At 39.9% G+C, this 24,785-nt stretch overlaps 1 protein-coding gene across 1 annotated transcript in view; it reads right to left on the bottom strand.

Moving 5' to 3' along the window:
• The window catches only part of drd3 (dopamine receptor D3), a 78,410-nt gene that overhangs the window by 41,894 nt on the left and 11,731 nt on the right, over window positions 1-24,785 (bottom strand). Inside the window, exon 2 of the mRNA XM_039744092.1 lies at window positions 13,918-14,224. Coding sequence (XP_039600026.1) covers window positions 13,918-14,217 — 300 coding nt within the window. The 5' untranslated portion in view covers window positions 14,218-14,224. The remainder of the gene's footprint in view (window positions 1-13,917; window positions 14,225-24,785) is intronic.

Raw genomic sequence — 24,785 nt, 5'->3', positions numbered from 1 at the left:
ATAACAAAATAAAACATCTACATATTAAGTAATGCAGAAAACTGCCTAAAATAACATTGAGGAAAATATGTACTTATATCAAAAAATTTATAAAAGAGTTCAGTTATATTCACTGTCAGGGAGGCTGAACATCAAACGACTTGCCAAAACAAATACCAAAAAGTCAAAAACGCATGAGAAAGTCCTAAGCCATCTACAGAAACGTTCTACTCTGACTAACACACAATCCAGAAACTTGGGTCCTAGCAATAGCGTTCCACCATCATAAATACTGTTGGCATGATGACATCATGTGTCATGATTTTGGCCGTAACGATGCTAGCGAGAAGAAATGATCAACAAAACGGTGATGCAGTGATGTCACCAAAACACTAAAATATTATAACAAGGAGAATACTAAAATACTTTATGAATACAACAAACAAAAATGGGTCCTGCATGCTGTAAAACCCTAAATTCACAACACAGAGATTTTCTTTTTACTTTGTTTTTGTATTTATCACTCTTGTGTGTTTATTGTGTTAATAAAGGTATTATTATTGTTTAGTTTTTGCCTCATTTATATTATTTTGAGGGTCACGTTCTACTAAAATATATACAAACACACACAGAAGACTACAGTTAACAGAATTAGTTGTATTGGTGTGCATGGACTCCGTGTATCTAGGCTGGGTTCTTGCCTAATTTTTAATGCTGTGGATCCCCAAGAGCCAGAATTGGATTAATCAGATCTGAGAAATTCGTGTTATGTTATCAAAAGTAAAGGCATTCTCACCTAACACTGAAGATGATTCCCAGGTCCTAAAGAACACACCTTTAGCTCTTTCATTTGTGTGGGTAGATCACCAGTAGATCATAGGTTTGGGTACAAAATATGGAGTACATTACACAGATCTGTTTCAGGTTTTTCTTTAAAGTACAGAACCTCTCAATTTTGAACTCACATTTGGTCTTGCTCATTTACGTGTCTACGCACCACACACACCAAAGGCGAGATTCAGGATGGAAGTAATTGGGTAAACAGTGTACATCACAATGCTCTTTGTTACTGTTTCTTGATGACATTTTGACTTCCTACACTCTTGAAGCACTCCTACGCTCTGAAATCTAAGAATGCACTTCATACAGTCTTAACCTTGCTCTATGTCATTATCATTTGTTTGGACTGTTCGAGGATGTTCTAAGAGCTTGTTATTTTCCTGTGACCATGAATTGAAGGAAGCGGTGTGCTAGCTGAAAACATTTTTTTTTCATCTACACAAAAGCTTGTGTGACGTTGCATATTGTTACTTCTCTCTTCTGTTAGCTTGCTTCCTATATAATTTATCCAAAGTTCTGCCTTTTACCACACATTTAAATAGATATTTGTGTGAAAATGTGAAAAAAGTAGCATTGTGTGGTTTTGTACATTCCTGATAGAATTACTGTATAAATTTGCAAGTTTGTGTATGTGATCTCAGCCTGTCTTCAGTGAGGATTGCTATATCCAAATAAAGTGAACTGAAGTGGTGTGATGCAGTGGCTAGCACTGCTCTCTCACAGATCCAGGTTCAAATCTAAGCATATGTGAGGCCTGTATATTCTGTACATGAACCATCCTACCATTTCCCAAAGATGTGTATGTTAGTTTAATTGGTGACTCTACAATGGGAGTCATGATGTGTTTGTGTGCGTGCCCCGGTACCCAGTCCAGAGATGGTTCCTGTCTTACACCCAATACTGCTGGGCCTGAGATTAGGCTCTGACTCTTTGTGAACCTGCTTTGCTTATTTTGTCTTTCCCCTATTAAGTTCTTGTTCACTGTGTTATAGAAAAATGTATTTGTAGGTTACTTGGTTGCTTGATTCTTGGTAGGTGTTAAGTGTCTTGGAGCAGCAGCACTGCATGCCACTGAGGGCTGCAGGAGGACAGGGAGTGAAGAATAAGGATGGCTTAGCTTGGAGGACCACTAGCTGAGGTTTGTGCTGAACACATGAGGCCTTGTGTACAAAACCTTGCTGGGATGCCATACTAAACTTAACATAGTTAAGGTAAATGTTAATCAATGAATTAGGTGAAGAGTGAGGCTGCGATAACACTGCTGTCTCATAGTAAGTTTGCTGGTCACATCCCAGGTGCTCCCATGTTTGTATATGGGTCTGTGAGGGTTTGCTCCAATTTTCTCCCTCAGTCCAAAGACATGCGGGTTAGGCAAACTGGTGGAGCTAAATTGTCCTCTGATGTGTGTGTGTGTGTTTCCTCCTGTAATGTGTTGGCTCCTAGCCATGGGGTTGTTTCGGCCTGAGCACATTGCTTGCTGGGATATGCTCCAGCTGCCCCCTGCCCTGAATAAGCAGGTTTAGAGGATGGATGGATCAACAAATGCTATAATCTGTCCTGCCCAAAGAAACTCTCACTTGCATGTTGTCAATCCTTAAACAAATAGAGAAATACTCTACAATTTCAATAACAGGGTAGTTTCCAATTTAGGCTAGTTATTTCAACTTAAATATGTTGTTTACAGTATTTTCTTCTTTTACACATCTAAAAGACACTCCTGTCAGCAGATTGTTAGTATTCAGCACGAGCGATTAAATGTCATACACAACCCTGTGACAAAATATTTTAAAAAAGTGACCGTCACTTTGATGAAGCAAGCAAATAACAGAAAACGCTCCAACTTTCAAATCACTTAAATAAGTTGCACCCAAATATTATGTTATGCATAATTTTTTTATTGTCATACATTAAGAAACTGCACCCAAATATTATGTTATGCATAATTTTTTTATTGTCATACATTAAGAAACTGATTAATTTGCCACCATTAAAATATGCAGACAAACAAACTTAAAAACGCAACGTATCCTGTCATTTGAATAAAGGTGATGGCATTTGTATCCTTTTGCATCACAATGTATTATAATTTGATTTAGATGTCCTTGAGCCATTCTATTGGAGTTGTGTACTGAATTGTAGCTGCGATTACAGAGACCATCACACAGAAATCACATGGGACCTGTTCCATTACAGATGTAGAACATGGATGGCTGGACGGATATCAGAATGTGACAGGCACATCATTGAAACATGCAATGAAATGAGATTTTCTGTTCCCGTCACTGTCCTGCCACCTAACTTGCTAAAATGCCAACACCAAAAAAGGCAGCGTACGAGTTACAGATGTTTGAAACTTTCCATAACTTTACGCCAATTTTTGAGGCAAGTTTATGTTTTATAAATCCCGATGTTTGCATAAGAAATGGCTTACCTATGTTTCTGCACATAAGCAAGTTTTATACATGGGTAACAGAGGTCCAGGGGTATTCATGAACATTCTACGATTAGTGGAAAGGTTGGAATGGTCTGGGGGCTAACTGTGATGCAAGTAGAGGTGGGATTGGGCACCAACTGGTGGGGAAGCAGGTGGACAGGAGGAGAGGATTCTGAAGCAAAGGGCATCATTACCAGGAGAAGGGGTAGGAGATATAAACCACTGGGATGAATGTAAAAGACTTCTAAACTGGTGAGCTGGAGTTTGATGGTCACCTGTTGGAAAGACAATCGGTCTCAAAAGTGAAGGAATCAGACAGTAAGGACTGATTTTGCTTTTATGACTTTTCTTTGAATGTTCTGCTTTAGACAGAAAGGTGAATGTTTTCTTTAAACTGCACTCATTCATCTTTGTTAGCATTTTTGAACAGTTAAATCTGATAATGACACATGTACTTCTGGAATCTTATAATGATTACACTAGTCCTTGGTTCTGTTTCTTGATGTCCATGCCTATAGACATCAACTGCAAAACAATCTGAAAATGATAAATTCCAGAGAACTGCTGCAGAAATTTCAATAACTACTGAATTTTACAAATACCGTCATAGGAATTTGGAGTGATGGACCCCTGGAAGGTCCACAAGAGGAACAATGCCTCCCCTGGGCCACTAGAGGGCAGCTGCCCTGGTCTGCTTGGGGGCCACCGGAACAGAGCTGGGAAGCTCATCCCTGTTGGGGCCTATGGCTACCGCCAAGGGCCACCCAGACGATTACGGAACCCTGGATGGCAACACTTCTGCCACACTTGAAGGTGCTGCCGGAAGGAGTTCCAGGGACACCCTAATTGCTTCCGGGTGCTCATGCGGCACTTCTGCCATACCAGGAAGTGCTGCCAGAAGAGCGTCACAGAACACCTGGAGCACATCTGGGTACTGCATAAAAGGGGCCGCCTCACTCCAGTAGATGAGCCAGAGTTGGGAGGAGGAAGATGGAGCTTGTGGGGAGAGGAGTAGAGGCAGCAGAAGGATTCAAGGAGAAAGGAAGAAGGGACCGAGTTAGCTGATTAAGGCATTGTGGTGTTGTTATTTGCAATAAACGTGTGTGTTTTGGACATACACTGTCTGTCTGTCTGTGTGTGTACGGGGGCTGGCTTTCCACACTTCATAAAGCAACAATAAAATTGTGATGGCCAAGCATGAAAGTGAGGTCTAATGCTTAATGTGTACTTTATACCACTGTTCAGGTCAGCAAGGCACAGCTGTGCCCTGTAAGGTTTTTTCCCCAGGAGTCTAAAATATCATCTGGGAGCTGGTTAGGACCACTCTCCAAACATGAGTCCAATGTGCTATCCAGGAGTTGGTTGGAACTGCTGCCTGAACAAGAGGCCGATATGCCATCCAGGAACTGGCTGAGACCACTGGCAGACTGTATAATGCACTAGTGAGGCCGCATCTGGAGTACTGTGTGCACTTCTGGCCACCACAGAGAGACAGAGGAAAGCAACCAAGTGCATCTCAGGACAGAAGGACATGTCCTACTGTGACAGGCTCAGGGGGTTATACTGGTTTAGTCTTTGTCCTGCCTTCGACCCACAGCCATCTTTCTTCATTCAGGACATCGATAATCATAAGAGTGCGAGTGAGGCAGACAAGCGAGACTTTACAATTAGAAGACTGAAACTTTATTTAAAAGAGGAGAATAAATTGTGGCAAAAGTGTTAAATAGTGCACTTAAACAATTAAGTCAGTAAATAATTCCAAAAGATTAATCAATAGTATTGTGTCTTAAAACCAATCAGTGTTTTTGGAGTGTCCAATAAATACATAATTTTAATAAGAACATTAGAACACTCTAGACGAGAACAGGCCATTCAGCCCAACAAAGCTCGCCAGTCCTATCCATTTGTTTCCTCCAAGAAAACATCAAGTCGAGTTTTGAAAGTCCCTAACGTCTTACTGTCTACCACACTACTTGGTAGCTTATTCCAAGTGTCTATCGTTCTTTGTGTAAAGAAAAACTTCCTAATGTTTGTGCAAAATTTACCCTTAACAAGTTTCCAACTGTGTCCCCGTGTTCTTGATGAACTCATTTTAAAATACAAGTCTCGATCCACTGTACTAATTCCCTTCAGAATTTTAAACACTTCAATCATGTCACCTCTTTATCTTCTTTTGCTTAAACTGTAAAGGCTCAGCTCTTTTAATCTTTCCTCATAATTCAACCCCTGTAGACCTGGAATCAGCCTAGTCGCTCTTCTCTGGACCTTTTTTAGTGCTGCTATGTCCTTTTTGTAGCCTGGAGACCAAAACTGCACACAGTACTCAAGATGAGGCCTCACCAGTGCATTATAAAGGTTGAGCATAACCTCCTTGGACTTGTACTCCACAGATCGTGCTATATAACCTAACATTCTGTTAGCCTTCTTAATGGCTTCTGAACACTGTTTGGAAGTTGATAGCTTAGAGTCCACTATGACTCCTAAATCCTTCTCATAAGGTGTACTCTCGATTTTCCGACCGCCCATTTTGTATTCAAACCTAATATTTTTTACTTCCTATGTGTAATACTTTACATTTACTGACATTAAATTTCATCTGCCACAAATCTGCCCAAGCCTGTATGCTATCCAAGTCCTTCTGTAATGATATAACGGATTCTAAATTATCTGCTAATCCACCTATCTTGGTATCATCTGCAAACTTAACCAGCTTGTTACTTATATTCCTATCTAAATCATTTATATATATTAAAAATAGCAGCGCCCTAGCACTGACCCCTGTGGAACACCACTCTTAACATCGCCAGTTCTGATGAGGTTCCTCGCACCATCACCCTCTGCTTCCTGTGTCTGAGCCAATTCTGCACCCATCTAAAAACATCACCCTGAACTCCCACTTCTTTTAACTTGATGCCCAACCTCTCATGTGGCACCTTATCAAATGCTTTCTGAAAGTCCAGATAAATAATATCATAAGCTCCACTTTGATCGTATCCTTTTGTTGCCTCCTCATAGAATTCCAACATGTTAGTAAAACACGACCTCCCTCTTCTGAACCCATGCTGACTGTTCAGAATAACTCCTGTCCTTGCATGTGTTGCTCAATCTTATCCTTAATAATTCCTTCCATTAATTTTCCTTTTATGCTTGTTAAGCTTACTGGCCTATAGTTGCTTGGATCTGCCCTGTCACCCTTTTTATATAATGGGATGATATTTGCCATTTTCCAGTCCTTTGGAATCTCTCCAGTGCACAGTGACTTCCTAAAAATATGTGTCAAGGGTTTATATATGTACTCACTAGCCTCCTTAAGAACACGAGGATAAATATTATCTGGGCCTGGTGATTTGTTTGATTTCATCTTATTTAATCTGAGCAGCACTTCTCCCTCTACAATTTCCAAATCCCTCAGTACCTCCTTAGTAGTTGTGTTTACCTCTGGCAGGTTATCCACTTGCTCACTTGTAAACACCTCAGAAAAATGTAAGTTTAGGGCATCTGCTATTTCATTGTCTGTATCTTTTAATTCCCTTTACTATTCCTGATGAACTTGACCTCCTCCTTAACTGTTCTTTTACTACTAAAATACTGAAAGAATCTCTTGGGGTCTTCTTTCGCCTTATCTGCTATATTCCTCTCCAACTGTCTTTTAGCCTCTCTGATATCCTTCTTAATGGTTGCCCTCATTTTCTCATACGCTACGGTTCTCTTTGCAGTCATTAGTCTTATATGCCTTATACAGCAGTTTTTCCTTTGCAACTTCTTTTTAAATCTTTATTAATCCATCGTGGAGTTTTTTAGTTTCCTATTACTTCCAAATTTAGGTATGTATCTGTCCTGCATTACATGTAAAACATTTTAAACCTGTTCCACTGCTCCTCGACTGTCTCCACATTTAAAAGCTTATCCCAGTCTATCCTACTTAGACTTTGTCGCATCTGCTCAAAATTAGCCCTACTAAAGTTCAACTTAACAATTTTAGTCTTTGCATCTGTACTCTTACAAAATACTGAGAATTGTATTACATTATGGTCACTTGACCCTAGTGGTTCAATCACCTCTACACCCTCAATTCTATCCTGATTATTACAGAATACTAAATCCAGACAGGCTTCACCCCTTGTTGGTGCTTTAACATGCTGTGTTAAAAACAGTCGCTGATTACTTCTAAAACTCCTGCTCTTGTGCTCCTCCATCTGTAAGGTTATCCCAGTTAATATTTGGATAATTAAAGTCCCCATGACTATAATATCCCCTGTAAACTTGCCTTTTGATATTACTAAAAGATGTGTGTTGAAATTACTGTCTGAATTGGGTGGTCTATAACACACTCCTAAAATAAGACCTTTTTCCCTAATATTTTCCAGATGAAGCCACATGTCCTCACTAAGATGGGGCTCATCATCCAACTGAAGATGACTTACATTTAACCCTGTTTGGCATAAACAGCAACCCCACCTCCTTTTCTGTTCTGTCTATCCTTCCTAAAAAATGTGTATCCCTCTATGTTACACTCATCCCCATCTTTGTTATTTAGCCAGGTTTCCGTTATTGCTATAATATCATAATTATGCTCTGCTACATACAACTCCAACTCACTTACCTTATTTTTGATACTTCTAGCATTAAGGCAAGCTATTTTTAATGTGTTAATCCTTCTACATTTACGTGTTTGCTTAGAATTTACATTACTATGCATTTTTATTTCTACACCATTGTTTGTTCTTCCATGTATAGATCTAAATCTGGCCTGTCCTAAACTCCCTGCCCCCCATTCCCTAGTTTAAACAATCCTCGACTAGCCTACACATATGCCTCCCCAATAAATTGGTGCCCCTCCGGTTCAGATGTAACCCGTCACGGCAGAACAGGTCCCATCTGTTCCAAAAGGAGTCCCAATGCCCCATAAACCTATACCCTTCTACCCTGCACCAAGATTTGAGCCACGCGTTAAGCCTTCTAATCTCCTCAATCTTACCTGGACTGGTGCGTGGCACTGGCAGAACTTCGGAGAAGACTACCTTGTCAGTTCTGCTCCTCAGCTTGGTACCTAACTCTTTGAATTTGGATCGCATAACTGACAGACTACCCTTATGTATAAGTAGTTAGAGAAGCAAATCTCCTTCACTTTCTTTTATTTTCTCTTCCACTCTGTACCCTCATCAGGACACAGATAGTTTCCTGGATTCATCCCACTACATGAGTCGTTTGTCCACAAAATAGATCCCAACCCATAAATCCCAGGGGTGCCTTGTCCTTCCTTGGATGCTGCTGTGTCTAAACCTACCTATTCCAGTATATTCCTGTGGCCTCTCGTCTGCTCCAATGCACAGAGGATGACAGTGTAGTCACCACACAGACCCATTACACAGCCCTCAGTCCTGCTCTGCTCAGACAAATCAGCAAGACCAATGCTACCCAACTAATGTTAATTTCATATATCTCTCCCACTAGCATTTGCTCTTCTTCAAAAATGAACAATAGCTTCTTGTTTCCCACACTGACCCATTCCCTTTTATTTTGCTCCATTCCCAGCCTATTAATTACCACGCCCTAGCTTAATCGGTAATTATCTGTTTAACCCTGCACACTCATTCATATAGGCAGACTTCACACAGGCATCTAGAAGATTGAGCCAACAATCCATTAAAACCATTAATCCATAACTAAAACCATTAAGTTAAACTACCACTCTGACCATCTTTCCACAGTCTCAAGCAAAGGAAACTGTGTGGGAAGCTAATCCATGTCTTCACAATTCTGCAAGATATTGATAAAGCAGACCCAGCTGAATCCTTTCAACTTAAGGGTGAATTGCATACTCAAGGACACCAGTGGAAGTAATGGGGAAATGCATTTAGGACTGAAACCGGGAAGCACTTCTTGTGGTAATCTGGAACAACCTACCAAGTCATGTAGTTGGAGCAGAAACGTGACAACCTTTAAGAAATATCAGGATGTGATATTGGGACAGCTTACAGTAGCTATTAGCTAAACAAATGAGCCTGATAGCCTTAAAGGTCTCCTCTCGTTGGTCAAATTTCTTATGTTCTGTGTGAAGTAAAGGAAAATGACTCGCCTGGCATGGTAGTGGAGAAAGAAAAGAGAAAACCGCCAGTGTCATTGAGACAGGAAAGAAGAAGGAGAAGGCACAGGCACTGAATATTATGGATTGAGTTTATTGTTTTCCGTTTATGTAATGCTGTACCTGGAATCCTATAAATAAATCCCTTGTGACTGAACTGTGTGGTGTGTAGCTCATTTTAAGATATGGGTTGATTTGAGAGCTCCCACTGTTGGTCACACAACACTAATTTTGTATTTAGTGTATTGCATGGTAGTCATTATCTGTTATTTGTAAAATTGTACTGCCAGTAGTCTGAAGAAGACATGCAAGTAAGACGCTCATCAAACCTCTCTATTCATTCACACTTCTATAGCAACAAATAATTACACTATATTTCTTCAAATAACATGGTGCTATATAAAAACATGTTCTTTTTTTTTTGTTTATTTTTAAGCCAAGGCAGAGCTGAGGTGCATTGGTTAGGCCTTGCTGCCTCATAGCTCTCAGTCGGTGTACAGTTGGCACAATCTTTATGTGTCCTAATTAATTTCTTTCAACATACCAAAGAAATACAAACTAATCATTTTATATTGGCATGCTGTGGCTATGTGGGTGAGTGTGTCCTCCAAGGAACTGGTGCCCAATTCAAGGTCTGTTTCCGCCTTGCTTCTTCTTTCACAACCTTGTCCAACATTAATTAATGCATTATGCCTTTTGATTTGACATAAAGTTTTTATTCATTCCCCAACACATACTCTACTTATATCTTTACCCACAATCAATAGCTTGATATTTTTTTTACTGAAATGTAACTCCTAGGTTATCTAATGCGGCCACCAAATCTGATAGCAGCAATTAATCTATGGTGTTAATCCATGCCTGCAGGACTGCACAGTTCAGAAGAACACAACCCATGGCCACCCTTCAATATGGTCACAATGCTAGCACAGACAGCAGTCTGACACCTAGCAGTGTAGCGTGACATTAATTGAAAATCAACCGCAGTCAACTGTCAAACACAGTCATCAATCAAGGCATAACTACTCATTTGCAGAAAGCTCCACAACAGTTGCATAAAAACACAGTTGGACATGAGGAGGTGTGAAACATGTCATGAATGGGTATAAAGTACATTTCACCATGATTTTTTTTTTTGCCACACACTTTATTTATGTATATATATATATATATATACAATATCTATTCCAGCTAGCCACATATAGTTCTTAAAATACATTTATAAAGCCATGCCTAACAGTACAGTATGAAACATTCCAATACTGGTATTTGGCCAGAACTTACTGAAGGAGAAGATCTGATTATGGTCGAGAACACAGACATGATATAACACAAAGGAATAAACCATTTGTCCCTTGACCTAGCAAATACACAAAGCTTTATTGTTCTTGTCCTAAAAAGAAAGAAATCTTCCCTGCTCCTTAACCCTGTTACCCTTACACAATAATTTACCTTCAGTAAATTGTCATGGACTCACACCACAAAGCATCTCAGTTTGAAGATTTGCTCTGTAGTCACCTACCACTAGCCGGCCACAAACCTGCACCTTCTCGTTTCATTGTGACCTAAGTGGCGAGCTCTTTAAGTCAGCCTCACATTGGCCATTTCTGAACATCTCTCTGTGTCAGCACCCACTTTTTCTGCACAGCATCACCACTACACTCCACCCATGCACAATGCAAATTCAATCCTTGTCGTCAAGTGAATGTCTGTGGACTCACACCACGAAGAATCTCAGTTTGAAGATTTGAACTGTGGCCAGCTGCTGGTGGCCAGACATGAATCCACACCATCTGTCTCAGAAATGATCTTCTTGCAGTGTGACCTAAATGGAGAGCTCTTTTAGTCAGCCATGCAGAGATCATTTCTATGTTAAATAGGGGAAGGTAAATTGCAAAGGACTCACACCACAAAGCTTCTTTGTTTGAAGATTTGCATTGTGGTGAACTGGTGGACAGTCACAAGTCTGTAACATTTGGCTCAGAAGCAGCCTCCTTGCAGCATAAGCTAATAGGAGAACTCCATTAGTAAGTCACACAGAGACTGTTTCTGAACACTGTAAGCGGAGCTCTTCCTTGTGATGTCAGCTGGTCTCTCTCTGCATCATCCCCCAACTTTTCTGCAAAGCGTCGCCACTACATTCTACCCATCCACAGTGCAAATCCCATTCTTGTCAACGAGCAAATTTCCATGGACTCACAACACAAAACATCTCAGGCTGTGGCTAAGTGCTCTGTGTCCAGCCATAAACCCGAACCATCCAGCTCAGGAGAGCTTTTCTTTGCAGCATCACCTAAATGGAGAGCTCTTTTAGTCAGTCATGCAGCAAGCATTTCTGAACGCTTCATATAGAATACTCCCAGGTAATATCAGATCATTACTAGAACACTCCAAACGTCCACAGTGCAAGTCCCATCATTGATGTCAAGTACATTTTCTTGGACTGCAATTCCAAGCATTTGCACTGTGGAGTCTAGTGGTGACACTGCACAGAAAAGATGGGGGCTGACACAGAGAGAGAACAGTTCACATCACCAGGAAGCACCTCGCTCTTAGCGTTCATAGATGGTCTCTGCCAGACTGATTAATGGAGTTCTGCAATTAGCTCACGCTGCAAGGAAACTGCTTCTGAACTAGACATTGCAGGCTTGTAACTGACCAACAGCAGTTCACTATACTGCAAATCTTCAAACTAAGATGTTTTGTGGTGTGAATTCATTGCAGTTTTACTTCTCCTACTCAGCATAGTGTGTCCAGCTTTCCTTGACTCCTGTTATTCTTTACCAAATCCATCACCTCTTTTGGCACCCCTGTGCAGATGACCACACAGGATTCACCTAAAACAAACATTTTAAGTATCCCTGTTGTGATGTAAGATTTTGCATATAACTTGATAAATGTTTTGTATGTCTTTATTTATAATTTAGGAAATCCAATGTAATTTAGTGTTACTTTGGTGAGAGGTATTCGTGTTTAACCCCCCCGTTTACGACTGTCTCTTTGTAATTTTATGACAGGATTTGGGGGATGTGTCGTAAACCAGTTTGATGAGTATTTCTCTGCTAAAGTCTTTCAACCCCCCTGCAAGGAAGCCAGGATGTTTAACATATGGTTTTAGGGCAGGATATAAGATGTTCTATTTCACCCATTGGTCTGTCTGGATTGGCTGTAGGGGTTGGACAGAAAACCTATAAATTTGCTTGCTCAACCGCATTCTCTCTCTCTAACCAACATATGATGAAGAAGCATCTCTCTTGCTAACCTGTGATGATGTAGAAGTATCTTTCTCTTGCTAACAACTGAAGAAGACCATCACACCATGAACTGAAGACAACACAATGAAGAGCACAGCTTCAGCCATTTTGAACAGACATGTGGCTGAAAGCTGAGCACCAATGATGCCTTAACTAGAGACATTTGAAGCAACTACAAGTCTGTGTGCCAGCTGAATTACACATCACCATTTTATCAGGTTGTATGGTTGCCAATATTCAAATGTACTTTACATTTTGTTATTATTTATGAATATTATCAGTAATACATTATTTTATGTGTAACTTAACTCCTGCTTGTCTTTTTACTACATCTAATTGCCTGAGGTTATAGATATAGAAGGGAAGGTGGGGATAAGGTATAAATAATAATACCTTATAAACAGTGGTAAGTCTGTGAGATTAGGCATTCTAAGGCTACATATTAATAATACAATAGGGGAAAGTAGAGCAATATATATTACTCTACCAAGATAAAACAATCCCTTAGGGTTCTCTGCAGGTATGTTATACACCAAGACATCAGCTGTAAGACGGACCTTCTGCTGCTCTGCATCTGTTCTTGAGGGCTGGAAAGCCGTCAGTCCTAACTATAAGTTACATCCTGCTGGATCTCAACTGAAGCTGTTTTTCATGTTTCCTGCATAAGGCCAAGTATGTGGAAATCCAATACCTACGAATCAAACCCCCAAATGTATACCACACATGCCTACCAATGCTCAACTCATTTTATATGTTTGTGTGCAAAACCTTTTCTAAAATATCAGTAACTTCAAATTATACAAATTTAAACCATTGTCTGTAAAACAAAATTACAGCAAATACAGTGCATGTATGTTATACAAATGCAAATGTAAACTCATCAAAATTGTGGTACAATCTTTATATAATAAAACTTTAAATTAAATTGAAATAACTGAGCAAAGGTGCACAGATGTCTTGTATTGCAATATTTCATTACTCAAGCTTGAAACTATCTTCATGTTCTATGAAAAAGTCAACAAAAAAGCAATATTTTAATAACAGGTAGTGCTGGTATTTTTTAAACAGATGAGAGCAGCAGTATTTTACAGGTTATTGCAGTCCCAGATAATAATAAAAAGCGCACTCACCTAGTTTTGATGTAAGAAGGAGAATTGATGCAGAGAAAATACTTTTTAAAGCATATTTAATGGACAAAAAGGTTTGAATTAAACCTAAAAGCAGCACACTTTTACATAACAATTTGCTTAGTATCAAGGGGTAAAAAGAAATCAATTTCCCTTGATCCTTCATCCAGACCATTTAATTGAGAAGACGCTGCTTACCTCAAGGTAGACCACCCATGGCATGACAAGAGATGCTACCAGTAGATCAGCTATGGCCAGGCTCACTACCAGGTAGTTGGTTGTGGTCTGCAGACTTTTCTCCCGCAGCACAGCCAAGCAAACAAGCATGTTCCCAAAAACAATGGCAAAGATAAGCACAGAATAGAAGATTGCATAGTAGTTATGAGAGTGATGAGCTTCCTGTTCCTTTGAGGAATTCGCCCCCTTCAAAACACCAGTGGTTAAATTGGAAGAGCTGGCAACGCTGTCAGCAATGACAATAGGTAAATCTGAAAACATTAGGGACCTGCAACCAAGAAAAAAAAATTACTGATAGAGATTATCCAAGGAAATAGAAAAAAGAAGTGAAGGTAAAGAAAGCAACTGCCATAAAAAGAGTGGGCTGAAGACAATTGAAAAGAGGACTGTGACCAAGGTCAATGGTGAGTATGAGGATATAAATAAGAGAATCTTGAATAAGATATGAAGGTATGAACAATCCTGCCGTGGGTTGGCACCCTGCCCAGGATTGGTTCCTGCCTTGTGCCCTGTGTTGGCTGGGATTGGCTCCAGCAGACCCCCATGACCCTGTGTTCGGATTCAGCGGGTTGGAGAATGGATAGATGGATGGATGGTATGAACAATAGAATCATGAGCAAATTTACTAGTGAAGAGGATTATTGAACAGAAGCAGATGTTGCCACTCTCCGGTGCCATGATTAATGAGCATTACTACAGAAACTGCATTTGTTGACAGTTTCCAAGAAGTTCAAAATACAGCCCAATTTTTTTTTTTTAAAGATTTTAGTGAAATTCAAAGCAAACAGTTCACACAAAAAATAAGGAAAAAGATTGATAACACACACAAAAGAGGGAAAATGGAAACTTTGTGTCTATAGTAAGTATCTTGGTTACATTTTTTAATGTTTCTATCTGTCATCTCATTCACCATACATAAATACATAATGTACATAACGGTCAAAAAACTATATGCCCTAAATGCCCATCTGACTAACAGTTCATGTTTCACATAAGCCGTCTAACTTAAATCAACAGCTTTAGTATTGCCATACAGAGCTGGCATTAAGAACATTCCATTAAATTTAACTTACAGGGGGGGTGGAGCAAAATCTTCCATTATCTATGTTAAAACTACATTATATTCAAGTTTAAAACTAAGCACACTAAGGTAAATTTACCCTTATCATTAACTTAAAGGATTGTCTTGAAACTTGTGTCTTCTTTAAATAACTTCCCTTAACTCAAAACGTCAATCTCCATCTGAACCTATGATGAGTAAGGTCAAAAGTGACTATGGAGGTATAAACAAAAGTATTTTGAGTAAGGTCAGTGATGGATGAGAGGATCATAATTAAGGCCAGTGATTAGAATGAAGGCATTAACATGACGATCATGAGTAAGTTCAGCAGTGAGGACGAAGTTCTGAACAAGAGGTTCATGAGTAATGTTAGTTAGTAGAAAAGGATGAACAATGGTAGCCTGCCCTGGGATAGTGACATTACCAATGAATATAAAAAGAATATAATGATTATTAGAAACATATGTACAAGAACATCACTAACAGATACGGTGGATACTACTTACTGTCGTAACATTTGATTGACTTTAATTACTCACTGATAAGCTGGGTGAAACTAAAAAATAGTGGAAGAATAGAACATGTATGTACTGTATATTATTAATGTAATAATCCAGCATTTCTCAACCTTTAAGTATTTGTGACCTGAGTTTTCATAACAGTTTTAATCGCACCCCCCTAATGTTTTTTTGAAAGGAGCCCACTAATACCAATTTGTTCTCTTTTAATTAATGGTATATCATTGATTCATATTTTATTATACCCACTTAACTTTTATCAACATTTATCTAACTCTATATTTATTTTTCTAGTATCAGAATGTAGTTTAAGTTAACTTGTTTTGGTTTCGATAGATGTATTTTTCATGTTTTCGATTTTTTTAGTTTTTTCACATCTTCGCGCCCCACTTTTTGTTACTTTGCGCCCCCCTAGGGGATTGAGAACCACTGTAATAAGCATCCAAAGAAATGTGGAAGCCTAAATGTGCGTTATATTCAATAATACAAGTCCATGGAGGTTATGCTCAACCTTTATAATGTGCTGGTGAGGCCTCATCTGGAGTACTGTGTGCAGTTTTGGTCTCCAGGCTACAAAAAGGACATAGCAGCACTAGAAAAGGTCCAGAGAAGAGCGACTAGGCTGATTCCAGGGCTACAGGGGTTGAATTATGAGGAAAGATTAAAAGAGCTGAGCCTTTACAGTTTAGGCAAAAGAAGATTAAGAGGTGACATGATTGAAGTGTTTAAAATTATGAAGGGAATTAGTACAGTGGATCAAGACTTGTATTTTAAAATGAGCTCATTAAGAACACGGGGACACAGTTGGAAACTTGTTAAGGGTAAATTTCGCACAAACATTAGGAAGTTTTTCTTTAAACAAAGATCGATAGACACTTGGAATAAGCTACCAAGTAGTGTGGTAGACAGTAAGACGTTGGGGACTTTCAAAACTTGACTTGATGTTTTCTTGGAGGAAATAAGTGGATAGGACTGGCGAGCTTTGTTGGGCTGAATGGCCTGTTCTCATGTAGAGTGTTCTAATGTTCTAATAAAGTAGAAAATTTAGAAGAAACTACTAACCCTGATTTGATGAACAGTTGAAAGAATGAAAATGCAAATTACAAAAGCAGGTTGGAAGATTAATTGAGTCAAAAAACAAGCTTGGTACATTTTAATGACCAAACAGCATCCATATTCTCAAAATATGTGAATGATCCTATAAAAAAATATTCACCCTCTTGGAAGTTTTCACATGTTATTGTTATATAACATGAATGGCAGTAAATTTCATTTAGCTTTTTGGCACTGATCAACAGAAAAAGATCACTGAAAATTGGTCTAAATTAATTCCAAATATTAAACATCAATTAGTTGATGGCCTAAGTATCACTCCCTTTGATATAACACCCCTAAATCATCACTGGTGCAGCCATTTGGTTTTATACATCACAAAATTAGTTCAGTAATTATCACCTGTCTGGGGTTTCAATTGATTGTGGTATAAATGCACCTTATCAAGGGGGTCTGGCTTGTGGTGAATTTGTACTGCAGCTTTACCTACACAATGAAGACAGAAAGAACAGAGACTGAAAAGCACAAGTCAAGGAATTGTGACAAGAAGATATCATTTGGAGTCTAATTAAATCAGTCATTAAAAATGGAATGGTATTACACAACTGTAAATCTGCAAGGAGCAGGCCATCTACACAAAACTGAGTGATTCGACAAGAAGAAGACTAGAGAGAGGGCCACCAAGAGACATATGAGGACTCCGAAGGAGTTAGAAGCTACAGTGAATACGATCTGAGAAGCTGTGAAGACAACAACTGCTGTCTGGGTGCTTCACCAGTTCCAGCTGGGAGAATGGCAAAGAGAAAGCAACTGTTGGGAAAAATGCATAGAGAGTTTCCCAGAAGGCACATGGGAGACTCTGAAATCAACTGGAAGAAGGTTTTATGGTCTGACAAGAGCAAAATGGAGCTCCTTTGGCTATTTACATGGTGGGGGCAGCATCATTCTGTGAGGGTAAATGAATTTAGAAAAATACATAGAAATCCTGGAAGACAACCTCATGCAGTCTGCAAGAAATCTTGGGAAATGATTTGTTTTCCAGCAAGACAATGACCCCAATGCATAAAGCCATAGCTACATAGCAATGGCTTAAAAACAATGTTAATATCCTGGAGTTACTGAGTCAGAGTTTAGATCTTAATCCAAGTGAGAATTTGTGCCCCTTCTAATCATGCTCCCCATCACAGGCTAAAATTTCTAATCAGAGAAGCTTACCAGTATTGTTTCATTATAAAAAACGACATAGTACAGAATTTAGTAATTATTAAAGCTGCAACTTTGAAAAATATTGAGCGTGCTTAAAGCATAAGATAACAGATCTGAAGAACAGGCATTAACAGACAGTAAATACAACTTGACAGATGATATCTGTCTTTACCGAGATGATGCAATTGTAAGAGCATTTCAGATGATCATGCTTAATTTGGTACCTCATGTAAGATTAATCGTCAAATTATAAGCAGAATGTGTTTTTTGAGAAATTGTGCGCAGAAATCTTATAAGAAAATGTAAGCATTTGCATACAGTAGGTACACTAATAGATATGTAAGCTGAAAGGAGGTGATGTCATCTCTCTCTGCTCAGGAATTTTCTTTGTGGGGTCACAATGCTTAGTGCTGCCCGATGGCTGTGAACCCGATTACAAAGATGCTGTCTCATCTAAAGGAACTAAGCGAGTGAAAGAGCTGGGGGTGAAACAGCTTCTAAACTGCAGCAGCATGCTGCCATGTGTACAGCATCAGGCCGGCTACGCCGTGGCCCCCGGCTCTCGGGTACACCCAGACAGTAACAACAGTTATTATTCTAAACTCAGTTCCCATGGAGCCTGGTTAGGAGCACCTTTTCAGAAATGTTGCAGAATACTTTTTTTTTTCAATGGACAGATACAAGTAAAAATTCCACTGTACTTTGTGCACATGCCAATTCTACTTATACTGCATGGAGCAGATTTTCTCCATGTGTTGTATGCAGACACAGGGAAACTCTGAAGTCCTGATAACATTATATTGGACATGTTGGATAATGATAAGCTAAGCTGTCATGAAACATTTTGTTATATTCTTATAAGAAGAACTCAGATGCTAATAAGTATGAGGATCATAAGAAGGAAAAGTGAGTGAAAAGCTGGTATTAAACAGGATCATGCATTAAAGGACATCCAACTAGATAGTAGGTTGGAACAATGCTTATTACAAAAATGATGCCTTAGGAGTATGAATCATGACTCAAAAAATCAAATTGAGACCTTGAACAGAGGCTGCTGGCTATTAATCTGGCAGGGATGAGCACTCAGACTACTTTTTTCTGTTAAGTAGTTAACAGGTATGGTGCCTTGCATTTTTAAATTGTTTTGAGGAGGTCAATAATTCAAGGGGAACTGAAGGTCCAGACAGCACACTGGTAAATGACTTTTTTTTTTTTTTTTACTTTCAACCCCTACTGCATACAGTATTTCTAGGATTGTGCGATAATGTCTTCTGATTATCTTGAAATATGAAATACTAGCCAACCCGCGGCATAGCATACGCCGCATAATCAGACCGCTTTTTAAATGATTTTTAAGCACAGAGGAAAAAATAAACATTTGAAAAATCCGTAATTTAATAAACCACCAAGAAAAGTAACATTGCAACAATGCACACTACGAACCAACATACAATTGTCCGTGACTGAAAACCGGAGGAGCGCCGTCGCGCTTTCTCCTTCCAAAGCGAAGGATGGGGTTGAACGGCGCTCGTTCAGTACGCACTGCCCGCTTATGTGCTCGCCCCCAACTCCCTACCTGAGTCGCTTTCGTCTGTGTACAGTCCACACGCACCTGTGAGTCACTTTGACTGTTAATTTTCCAAACACCGCCTCAGTCGGTTTCCACGTTGATTTTTCATTGTTCTTTGCGGACCATGGGGGGCTTTACAAAGGGCAGGGACGTAATCAGTGCGAGCGTATGACCCGCACGTACTGGGAATTTCTCGTTCGTGTGGAACAATTGGAAGCCACGGTCTCCATCACGAATGGGGTTCAACGGCTTACCCACGCCAGGTAGACACACGTTGATCCATTCAGTGTAGCGCGCGTGCAGTACCAGACATACAAGTGCATCACAGACCTGTTAATGCTCAATCTCACGTGGCTGAAAGCCACTTGTCCCTCTAAGAATTTGGACGCCGACCGCTGTTGGGTCGTGTAACTATTTAGCAGGCGGGAGTCTCGTTCGTTTTCGGAAATAACCAGCCAAATCGCTCCACCAACTAAGAACTTTCATGCACCACCACCCACAGAATCGAGAAAGAGCTATCAATCTGTCAATCCTGTCCGTGTCCGGGTGAGATTTCCTGTGTTGAGTCAAATGAAGCGAAAGGCTCCACACCTGGTGGTGCCCTTCCGTCAATTCCTTTAAGTTTCAGCTTTGTAACCATACTCCCCCCTGAACCCAAAGACTTTGGTTACCCGTTTGGCTGCCCGGCGGGTCATGGGAATGATGCCGCCGGATCGCCTGTTGCGGGGCCTGCATTGGTGAAGTAGGTGCGACGGTAATGAAACAGAGGCACAGGGCTTATTGGTTTTTAAAGACTGCTTCCTTCATTGGGTTTTAACCAATGCACGGAACGAACCAACACACAATCGTCCGTGCGGCGCTCAGGGTGGAATGAGAGGAGAGAAGAAGGACATCCACTCCGCTCCCTCCGTCAAGCTAGTCTGCTGATTTCTCGTTCAGTATACACTGCTTGCTCATGTGCCCACCTCCAACTCGTCACTCGAGTCCTTGTCGTCTTTGTACAGTCCAGATGCACCTGTGACTTACGTAGACTTTTCATTGCTCTGTGCGGTTTTGGCTGCCTTTCTATATATAATCCACCAAGACACCCGACCACGGTGGGAGGGGGGTGTGTACAAAGTGCAGGAGTATCTAAGAAGACACATGTTTGTCGCGGATGCGAATTGCTGTATGTAGCGTGTAAAACATTTTGCTATAGTGCACGCGGTTGTGCGTCGTAACCGAAAACTCGTTTTTTAAAGACTGCTCACTTCATTGTGTTTTAACCTCAGTTGTAAAGGAATGTTTAAGTATCCCATGGGATACCCCTCGCAAACCGTTTTAAACGCCGCATATGGCGATTCACCTCCGCGAGAAACATGCCTCTATTAACAGCCAACGTGGGTCGGAGCTCCATGTGACCTCTACGGACAGACGAATATAAATGACGCCGGTTTTTCTGTGTCGTCGCGTCCGAGTTGGTGGGCGTGGCTCTGAGTTGTCGTCGTATCCAATGGTCTTGGAGTTGGTGGGCGTGGCTCCTTCCTGCGTGCGCCATAGGTGTCTCACTTGTCGGCGGCTTAGTGAATCCATGCCCCTTCCAGCGTGCTTTCCATGGTTGTCTTGCCTTAGTGAATTATATATATAGATATTAACAGTCAACGTGGGTCGGAGCTGCATGTGACCTCTACGACAGACGAATATAAATGACGCTGGTTTTTCTGTGTCGTCGCGTCCGAGTTGGTGGGCGTGGCTCTGAGTTGTCGTCGTATCCAATGGTTTTGGAGTTGGTGGGCGTGACTCCTTCCTGCATGCGCCATAGGTGTCTTACTTGTCGGCGGCTTAGTGAATCCATGCCCCTTCCGGCGTGCTTTCCATGGTTGTCTTGCCTTAGTAAATTATATATATAGATGAACAGCAATTTCATGTTAAATTAAGCAGTCTGTAAAAATGTTCATTGTTTTACTCGAACGTTACAGCACTTAATGTATAGGAACTTACATCGGCGAGGGACAATGATGCTGATGACAGAAGTGATTGCAGGGTAACATGCACAGTTAATAAAACTAAGAGATGGTGCTAGCCCAATGGCAACACAACTGATGCATCTAATTTTTATTGTTTCTGTTTTCATTTATAGGTACAAATGAAGGGGGTGTCTTGCATGCATGTCGGAGAATCTCCTTACTAGCTCTGTCAAGGTATGTAATAACATGTTGGGACAAATGGGGGGCCGCTATCGCTAACAGTGTCTTCTTCTCTTCCCACAGCATTGAGAAACTGTTCTTTCCAGTTCCCTGACCCCAGCTACACAGAAGGAGGTGTGATTTTGGCAAGAGCGACCCGCCAAATGGAGGTCCCGAGGAAACTGACCCTAATCTTCATCAGGAGCCCTACCTTTACTTTGTTATTTATAGCAAGAGTTATTGCACCTCTTGTGTTTTTAAACTTTCCGTTGATTAAGCAGGACAACCAATTTGGTATCTTCAGCGAACTGTTAATCCTGCGCCCTGACACAGGGGGTATACTGTAAAGCAATGAAGGCAAATTGGGACTATCGATTATAAACTGGACATTGACTAAACATGTTAATGTAGCAAAGCATATTGGACAGACCGAGTGAAAGAGGTTCTTCCTTTTTTCTTCCTCTGTGCTTATTGTGCACCTTTACAGCAACTGGAAAATACAAACCTTTAAATATCCTCAAAGCTCTAGTGACCAGTCTTCTTAGATATTATCTGATCAGACATTTAAAAAATCCACAAGTCCCTGATGATTCTCCATTGTTGGACTTTACGTGCACTAGCTGCCTTAATACTGTATACAATGCCATGCAGAAATCTTGGATAATTGAAGAAAATGATTTTGAAGAAGTTATCAGGGCAGTGGGTTTTTATTTTCTTGTGTGAACACCACATAACATTATAATAAATCATGTTAACAAATGTTATTGTGATAAACAGTAGCATCAATTTCTTACGTTTTCCAAATGCTTGTGAGGGCTAAAATGCCACAGGTCTGTCGTCCTAACCTTTCTTTGAGACATTCCAGGTACTGTGTGTATTTCTTAAATTCTACCAACAGTACACAGATTAAAATGAATGAGATAAAAATTAGCTGGTGGTGCAGTTTAACAAATAAATGGACGGTAACCACAAATACTGGGGTGCCTTTCGGAGAGATCTGGAAATGGCTGAGCTGACACATAAAATCTTAGTGTGCTGTGAACAAGGCTACCATGACTAAGCAATAACTGAGTAATCTGATGGTTTCTGACGTGAATGACACATTTCTGTAGCCAGCCTGTCAGTGTTTAGTCTCACGGGCCAGATACGCATATATTAAATATTTGGAGAGGACAGGGAATGAGTTTGGCTTAAATGTGGGTGGCATGGTTTATGAGTGTGACATTGATGAACAGAATCAATGCTTCATGAATGTGGAGCTAAAACTATAAGTATAGCAGATTCAACAGCCAAGAACAATGGTGCATCATCTGACTGATAGCAACCCTCTGGCTACGATGGATAAACTATCAATGCCTGAAAGTCACCCAAAAACACTGCTGTTAAACATATAAATGTGTGTTGTGTGTCGGGGGAACATGTTAAATCTCTCTATTATAATAAAAAAATCTTGGGTGAGATGAGACTTTTTAGCCTGGGACGAGACGTGACTTTTTCAGAGATATACTTTCATGTTCCTCGAGATGAGACTTTGTGCCAAGAGATTTAAGTATGCCCGGGGCCAGAAATAAAAAACAAAGAGTAGATGACAAAGTAGAACATCATAAAGAAATCAAAAATGTTGGCGCGATACAAATGCATAGCAGGTTAGAGATAATGGAAGTATGAAAATTCGAAAGACTCAAAAACATGATAGTAAAGATCGCATTAGCACAAACAAATGGAAATTATTTCTCAGTGAAATAACGGAACAGCGAAAATAAATTGAATATATTGTTCAGATTTAAACTTTAAGTCGGAGACTTGTAGATCGTCTAATTTGTGTTGCCATCTGTGAAAAATAGTGTTTCTTCCCAATGAAGAGGTGCATCCACGAGAATTAAAAGATTTGTTGTTTGGTAAAAGTGAAATCCACGTACGTGAGTGGAAGGGACAGGAAGTGGTTGGCATATAACGCAGGTCGTTGGCAAGCAAAGCGAGCAGGGGGCAAAGCCCCCTATTATATGTTAAAAATAAACACAAACTGTTGCAAAGGAAAACCATTCTGTACAACTATTGACATCACAAGACTGGACTTTGTTTGTGACACAGTGTTGCATTGTCACCAGTCCCTGTCAGTCACAGTTTCGACAATACAGTTGTTAATGAAAAGTTCGAAAAATTCATATTCATATTCATATATTGAAATGCACTGTGATTTCGCTGTTAGAAGGTGTAAACAATTCCTGTTAAGCCAGGTCTTTTTGCTTTTGATAATGAAGATCCACAGAAGATGCAGATTCTGGAAGTCAATACATCTGAAACACTATATGCGTGTAATCTCTCTGCTATTAACGGAACTACTGACTGTAATTCCAAATGAATAACAAAAATAAGTTAAAAGAAGATGAAGATTTTTGCAGCCAATTACACCCAGAATAATAAATGAACCTAACAAGTAGAAAAATTGAGTATCTAAATGAATAACTAAAATAACAAATATACCATAACAGAACATAAATAGACCACAATACTCAATTGATTATTATTCTGAAGATGTCTATTTTGAAATGTTACCATCATCATCTAATACAACACATTTTGCAAGTCATCAAGATGCCACTTCACTTTTGTTTTCAATTGCAGTGCATGGACTGGATGAAATGTGGACCAAGTTTTCAGAAAGAACCCCTGCGTTGCAGCTGTTTTAGTGGCAGATTTGAAAAATGGGAATGTATTTGCTTTATATCTGCTGCCTTTTTTGTTGTTTAAATGGTGATATGATTGGAGTGTTAGGGGTTTATAACCTGAGATATGTTTAACAAATGCTGCCCTAGTACTGATTTTCCTGGGTTTTGAAACATAAGTCCTTTAACTGGTTGTATAGCATTGACAGATTTTTGGAATCTTCAGTATCTCACAAAATGAATACACCACTCACATTTTTGTAAATATTTTATTATACCTTTTCATGGGAAAAAACTGAAGACATGACCCTTTGATACAATGTAAAGTAGTCATTGTACAGCTTGTATAACAGTGTCAATTTGCTGTCCCCTCAAAATAACTCAACACACAACCATTAATGTCTAAACCGCTGGCAACAAAAGTGAGTACACCACTAAGTGAAAAATGTCCAGATTGCGCCCAATTAGCCATTTTCCCTCTCTGATGTCATGTGACTCATTAGTGTTACAAAGTCTCAGGTGTGAATGGGGAGCAGATGTGTTAAATTTGGTGTTATCACTCTCACATTCTCTCATACTGGTCACTGGAAG

This window comes from Polypterus senegalus, chromosome 2 (genome assembly GCF_016835505.1).
Source record: "Polypterus senegalus isolate Bchr_013 chromosome 2, ASM1683550v1, whole genome shotgun sequence".
Lineage (NCBI taxonomy): Eukaryota > Metazoa > Chordata > Cladistia > Polypteriformes > Polypteridae > Polypterus > Polypterus senegalus.
Note: the sequence above shows the minus strand (reverse complement) of the source record. Positions and strands in the feature narration are given on the sequence as shown.